The sequence below is a fragment of the Crassostrea angulata genome, chromosome 3, assembly GCF_025612915.1.
Source record: "Crassostrea angulata isolate pt1a10 chromosome 3, ASM2561291v2, whole genome shotgun sequence".
NCBI classification, from domain to species: Eukaryota; Metazoa; Mollusca; class Bivalvia; order Ostreida; family Ostreidae; genus Magallana; species Magallana angulata.
In genome coordinates this window covers 33662434-33669520 of record NC_069113.1, presented here as the reverse complement: position 1 = coordinate 33669520, position 7087 = coordinate 33662434, and the positions used below count along the sequence as shown (strand labels likewise).

The following is a 7087-nucleotide window of genomic DNA, read 5'->3' as shown; positions in this document are numbered from 1 at the left end:
TTGTCCCATGATTCCGTGTAGTACGTATTACAGGGTAAGCATGGGACAAAAGTAGAGTACAATCGTTTGTACATGTACTATTACGATCGTTGGACACACGGTCCACCGAGCGATTCGAAAGACGGCTATTTATACAGATTTGGACGGTACCTCGACACATCTTGTGCGTCAAAGGAAATGTAGAAACATCCTACAACCTTTGTCTGGCAGATAGAAAACATGCTCTCTCTCTTATCTGTATCCGACACATATCCGACCAACAATAATTCACTCGTGCCGAAACTCCTTTGTCCATCTTGATAAGCTTGCTCTTTCTGATTATGAGTATGACGTCAGTCTGTATCATTAGCATAAAAGGCTGTCCTTTTCCTCCCTCAGCGGACAGCTAGTCCAACAATCGTAGCCACTATGGCGCCGTACTACCGCACAGAAATAAAGCTCAATAGGGTATACCGTTACGCAGATCGGGTTTCTTTTTTAAAAGATGTATATACTTTTTCCTTACACGGAATGATATTGAAATTTCATTTGATATCTTTGTAATTTTATGGAGTTAAGGTTAAACAAAATAGATTTGTTGCAAAACAGAGAATATTCGGATTTAAAACTAGAAAAATTTCAACAGGCACGTAATATAAAAAGTTGTTTTGATCTGTAATTAAGAATAATTTTGCAAAAATTTTACTGGTTTTATCAAATAAATGCATTATACGCTTTTAAAAAAATAAAAAAATGTTCAGAAGCATTTATAGACAGCATATACCTAAAATTTAATATTGACTTCTTATGGTTTTTATGCCAGAAAAATAAGGTAAATGTACCGGTAAGTAGTTTAAGACTATCGCTGTTTTAGTTTCATCATCGTTCAGGTTTTTTTTTTGTTTTGGGGTTTTTTGGGAGAGTTTTTTTTTTGTAAATAAGTGGAGTTTAAAAAATTATAAAGGAAATTTAGACTGAAATATTTTTAAAAACTGTCCCTCGAAACCTATTTTTAAAATTTCCATTAAGCAAGACTGCCTTTTTTTTTTTTTTTTTTTAAATGTATTTCATTTTTGAAAGGGTGATTTATTAATAATATTTTCGCAAATAAGAAAATCTCAATCATAGTGTAAAATTATGAAGTTTTTTTTTCAATCATTAAGAAAAATAATGACCACTAACTCAAAATTTATTTTTTAAAGCAAAAAATAAAACTACTCTATATCTTTACCATACATTAGATGAGTTTTATTTCATTAACATCATTGGAATTTTTACGCATTCTGAGTAAACGTCATTCATAATTTTAAATTTTGAATCAACCTTTAATTTTTAATGTCTTGAAGTAGGCAACAGAGTATTATTCAATTAAAGGTGAATAAAACAGATCCACATTTTGAATATTAGGAAAATATTTATGAACATTTTATATTTTTACAACAAATATATTGTAAACAGAATATAAAGTAATACGATGCGGAACATCAGAAACGTTTGGCATTTGTTCTGTGCTTTTCTGGAAAAAAAAACAACAAACGAAAATCTTCAACTGTGAGTAAACAATGTACGTACTGCTAGCGTTAAGCGCATTAAAAACAAAATGAGTTGTTAAGGTGTGTCACTACTGAGCTGTTCACAAGGGTAAAGTTTCATGGGGTTTTTTTTATATTTTGATTCTTAGAATCTTGTAATTAAAATAAAAAACATGTCAAGAACACACAAAAAACAAAACAAACTAAAAAAAAAAGCCAAAACTAAAGCATGACTAAACAGATTGCAAGAATCTCCAAAATATTTTTTTAATTTTTTGCCACATTAGTTAACGAAACAATCTATTTTAGATTCGTTTTATGTGAGAGGCGTATTATTATACGTATTAAGTTGTCATTATTTTCATTTTCATATTCATTAATTGCTGAGAAAGACACTTTGTATCGAAAGAAAACCGAACAATAAATCGAAATTAATTTAAAATTGGACATTTCTTGATATATTTATTTTGATTTTAATTTTATGGTCAACTGTTTTCTTCAGAATATTACATCTGCTGCATTTGATAAGCCTCTCAAAAATATTTAAAATAGCACTAAGTAATAAATATTGTTATTATCCCATTTTTCTTTTCTATGTACTTCTTCAAGAATGTCTACCCCCAAATCACACAATCAAATTCTCTTGAAAAAAATGTCATTAATAAATTTATCTTTCGAAATTATTTTTATCCAAGTAAAATCCCTTAAAACCAGAAGAGATATTAATTTTTATTAGATAGTTCTGTTAAAAAATTAGATTTTTATCGTAAATATTGTATTAACAGTAAACGTATATGTGTAACAGTGTATTAACAAATACTTGTAGTCATATTTTGAAACGTAAAGTAACATTTCAGGCATAGTCAACTACACATTTTTCGGCTACTAATACAGTATAACGTCATATCAAGGTTCATATAATAATAATTTGTGGATCTCCAATTACATGTATCATTATTACATATTTTCAACGTAGAATACAAAATTATCAATATTGGCTTAACTTCAGTTGGGACCCACCTTAACTTAAAATAGCTATATTTATTTTTAATTTAAAGTCGAAAAATATAGAATAATAATGAAGTACTTATGAGTGTCGCACTACCTGTTGTAGGAGGCCGTCGTTATGGTATGGACAATGCTCTGTTTCCCGGCTTTTATCTGGTGCTCGAAGAACTGTAGAGCAATACAGATTATGTAATATATCATTAATAGAATCATTCATTATTACGGGGGTGGGATAGGGAAATTTCACCGACGGGACAGGATTTACTGTCTAGGACGGGGCTATGCCGAGTCCTAGACCGTGAATCTTGGCTCCGAGGTGGAATTTTACTACCCAATACGAGTATGTAATGAATTATTATTTTTCTCGGATTATTTTACATTAAAAAGAACGATGTCTGACAATTTTCTCTTACTAGAAACAGTGAGAGTGGAGAATATACGACATTTTTTTTTCAATGAAAATATGATAAATTGTAGTCAAATAAACAAAACAACTATTCGAAAATTAGTTCAGTTCAACATTTTACAGCAGCGTAGTAATACACAGTGATACTATTGTATCACACTGGACAAACCGATCTCATGCCGGTGATAATGCGAGAAATAGGTCTACTCGTAATAAAATATAATATTCAGATAAAGGATTTACCTGCTATATCCTGCGTCATATCCGGGATCAAAACCTCCTCCCTGCTGCCTGTTTTCAAATAAAACAAATTATTTGCATTTTTGATAAAATTAATATTGATCGATTGTATTCTTGTATAGAAATACCCTGTTTAGAGCATCTTTGCAAACCTAATGTTTTCGATCCACTAAACGTCTATAACAAAACTATGTAGATATTAAAAATTGTATTGTGAACGTCTATCACAAACATACTTGAATAAGCAATTTCCATTAACTCTGTTACTTATGTGGCATTTGATCCATCATTTACCATTACTGTAAACCAACTTTTATTCGCGGCGACTTTATTTCGCGATAAAATGACGATAAGCTGGTTCGCGACAACTTATGTTCGCGACTAAGCTTTATCCAGATATATATTGTTACAAAAACTATGGACAAATGATAGATTCGCGGCGAGAAATATTCGCGACTACAAGGCTCTCGCTAACCTCGCGATTTTTTCTCGCACGCGAATAAAAGTTGGTTTACAGTATTCATTTTAGTATCTGTGTTGATTTTATATCACCCTTACATTTTTATACCTTCAGTAATATGGGTTCTAAAAAACAATATCTTTAACTTCATCAACCATTTTAAAAAATCAGTGAGCCATATGATCACCTAACATAGCTTCGAAACTCTTTCAAATAGTCCCATAAAGTATTTAAAACGTAATAAATCGAACTCAATTAACTCCAGGGATGGAGATGGAAGAGTAAGGGGATATTTAAACCAAGGAAAGAGGAACCGTCTATAGGGTAAGAGGAAACGTTCGGTTCCTGAATAGAAGCTGATGTTTCAAAACTATACACTGATTCCAAGCAGGTTTTGCTTATGCAGGTAAACCTGGACAACGCTGATATTATAAAAATTAACATGCCTAAATATTTATCATGTGTTCATCAATTTGCAACTCAACAACTTCTAGTCCCCCCATTTATCATAAAATGTACATTTCTCAAATTTGAATAAATATAATTTTTCTCATACAATAAGATATGATAATCCTTATTGACATCTATCAATGATATTTTTAGTATTACTTAATTTTCTATTACATTCTGGTTTATGTATATACTTATTCTCTGTGTTTATTTATCCCCGGTACCAAGAAAAAGGACACACACACTGATAGCTATGAAAATGGCTAACGACACGAACAATTGTCAAACTAAGTCAATTTAAGTCAAGTCAGACAGACAATTGAAAAAGATTATTTGAAGTAACTATGACATGGTGTGGATTTCGGTTTCCATATAACGTTTGATCTACATAGAGGTGTGTTCCCATTTCGCCTTAACTGCGAAATACACGTTAAAAAAAGGTAAAAACGTGGTAAGGCGAAATGGGAATTTCTTAATATAGGTACTGTAAAAATAGAACTTCTGAATTGGTAAGATTTTTTGATAATGATTAGTTAATTACACAGAATTGGAAAAATGAAGAGAAATTAATTTTTTATATATGAACATGAATGGTGCAAAATGTAGAAGATAGAATATTGGATTCAATAATGATTTTAAAATTTTCAGTCATTCTTTATAAGAATTCACATCTAACATTGAATTAATTCAAACATATCGATATACTGTCAAGTCACGATAGCTTTCTAAGCAAATCAACATAATTTTCTGGTTATGTCGAGGAAATAGGGATTTTATCGTGTCTAGTCAAGATAACTTTACATAATTTTTTGTAATAGCTCTTACAACCTGCAGCTGAAGATATAGAATTCTGATATTTCGATAGCTTTTCAACAATGAAAATAATGCTTTATTTATAGATTTGGGTGTTCAGTTTGTAATCCTATACTTATCAAACATTGCAACTGAAAAAATTAATCATAACATTATTTTAAAAAGACTAATAAATGGATAAATATTCAAATAAATTATGAAATAAAAAGATATTTAAAAAATGCATTTATAGAAACTAACGTTAACAAAACTTTCGTGCATGGCAGCATCGGTCAAAGCAATAACAGTCGCGATAACAGATAATTACCTTGTCATCTCGAGAAAAATATTCTCGTCAAATCATGGTACTAAACTTGAATAAAAAAGACTATGATGTGTCCTAAGATAAAAAAGGCTATTAAAGAGCTTCATAATCATGGCTAGCAAAGATGTGTGGAATCTTGAAAAGAAAAAAGGTTAGATGTTGAAGCCATATAATTTCTATAATCTCTATAATTCTCTTCATGCATTAACCCTGGAATGAACCAAAATATGACAAATGCATCAATTTACGCATAAGATATATCAGATCCTGAACTAGATGGAGAGTGCGGCGCAGGTGCTGCTCCTCCTCCACCATGTCCTCCTCTACCGTGTGCTGGTGCTGCTGCTGCTCCTCCTCTACCATGTGCTGGTGCTGCTGCTGCTCCTCCTCTACCATGTGCTGGTGCTGCTGCTGCAGCTCCCCCTCTACCGTGTGCTGGTGCTGCTGCTGCAGCTCCCCCTCTACCGTGTGCTGGTGCTGCTGCTGCCCCTCCTCTACCGTGTGCTGGTGCTACTGCTGCTCCTCCTCTTCCGTGTGCTGGTGCTGCTGCAGCTCCCCCTCTACCGTGTGCTGGTGCTGCTGCTGCCCCTCCTCTACCGTGTGCTGGTGCTGCTGCTGCTCCTCCTCTTCCGTGTGCTGGTGCTGCTGCTCCTCCTCTACCGTGTGCTGCTGCTGCTCCCCCTCTACCGTGTGCTGGTGCTGCTGCAGCTCCTCCTCTTCCGTGTGCTGCTGCTGCTCCTCCTCTACCGTGTGCTGCTGCTGCTCCTCCTCTACCGTGTGCTGCTGCTGCTCCTCCTCTACCGTGAGCTGGTGCTGCTGCAGCTCCTCCTCTTCCGTGTGCTGCTGCTGCTCCTCCTCTACCGTGTGCTGCTGCTGCTCCTCCTCTACCATGTGCTGCTGCTGCTCCTCCTCTACCGTGAGCTGCTGCTGCTCCTCCTCTACCGTGTGCTGCTGCTGCTCCTCCTCCACCATGTGCTGGTGCTGCTGCTACGTCACTATCGCTGCTTTCGCTTGCGCTTTCCATATTCTGATAACTGACAAAGAAGATAGATAGATAGATAGATAGATAGATAGATAGATAGATAGATAGATACACAGATAGACAGACAGACAGACAGACAGACAGACAGACAGATAGATAGATAGATAGATAGATAGATAGATAGATAGATAGATAGATAGATAGATAGATAGATAGATAGATAGATAGATAAAATTACTCCATTTTGGATCACAAATGCAGCAAAGAACATTCGAGTGTGGATTTCTCTTACATTTATTTCAGTTCTGACTGAAGAAATCCTGTCACATGACCAGTTGTTTTCGTAAAAGAACCATATAAAAGAGTTGCACAGGCAATATACAGGGCCTTTTGTGTTTTAGGGAATATGAAGTCAGCCCAAATTTTTGTTCGAGAGAAGGGATTCTTTCACGTATTTGTCTGGCAGGCAAACTCATTTAACAAAATTAATTTCCAGTGGGGAGATTGACGTTTGATATTCCATTTGTAATCTGGGTTCCAATGGAAAAAAAGCGATGTGGTTTCTTTTCACGAATTAATATTAATAACCTACGATGCAGCCCTGCAAATGGTTAAAATATCATTGAGCATTGCAAATGAAACGTTGCTTGCATCAATGAAATGTACTTTCTATTTTATATTTTAAATTTAGTTCAATTAGTTGGCTAATTAGGGGCCCTGAAGGGGCAACAGTATGATTGTACAACCATGTACAAGGGGGAAAGAGATGTATGGTTGAAGGAGACAGACATATTTCCATATTTATTACGGAAACTTATAATTATTTCAAAGCAATATAGAAACAACCATACTGAAATCTACACACCCAATTTATCGATTGGTCGAAATCTACAGCGGCTTAAACCGACAAGAA

General features: G+C 34.4%; 1 protein-coding gene across 2 annotated transcripts; it reads right to left on the bottom strand.

Moving 5' to 3' along the window:
* Positions 1 to 1380: 1380 nt before the first annotated feature.
* Positions 1381 to 6443, bottom strand: LOC128177482 (ataxin-8-like). Of its 2 annotated transcripts, XR_008242837.1 has the most exons (5): positions 6413 to 6443; positions 5441 to 6226; positions 3169 to 3216; positions 2617 to 2687; positions 1381 to 1495 (listed from the first exon to the last, which is right to left on the bottom strand). XR_008242837.1 is itself a non-coding variant. In XM_052844199.1 (2 exons), the coding sequence occupies exon 2, from the start codon at positions 6162 to 6164 to the stop codon at positions 5703 to 5705; it is 462 nt and encodes a 153-aa protein (XP_052700159.1). In that variant the 5' UTR covers positions 6165 to 6226; positions 6413 to 6443; the 3' UTR covers positions 5556 to 5702. The 2 variants fall into 2 exon arrangements, 1 of the variants encoding a protein (XP_052700159.1); XM_052844199.1 differs by lacking the exons at positions 1381 to 1495; positions 2617 to 2687; positions 3169 to 3216 and having other exon boundaries at positions 5556 to 6226.
* Between the last annotated feature and the right edge of the window lie 644 nt (positions 6444 to 7087).

What these genes read in the sequence shown, in the direction of transcription:
- LOC128177482 (XM_052844199.1), bottom strand. Translation starts at nt 6,164, where the DNA reads ATGGTGGAGGAGGAGCAGCAGCAGCACACGGTAGAGGAGGAGCAGCAG.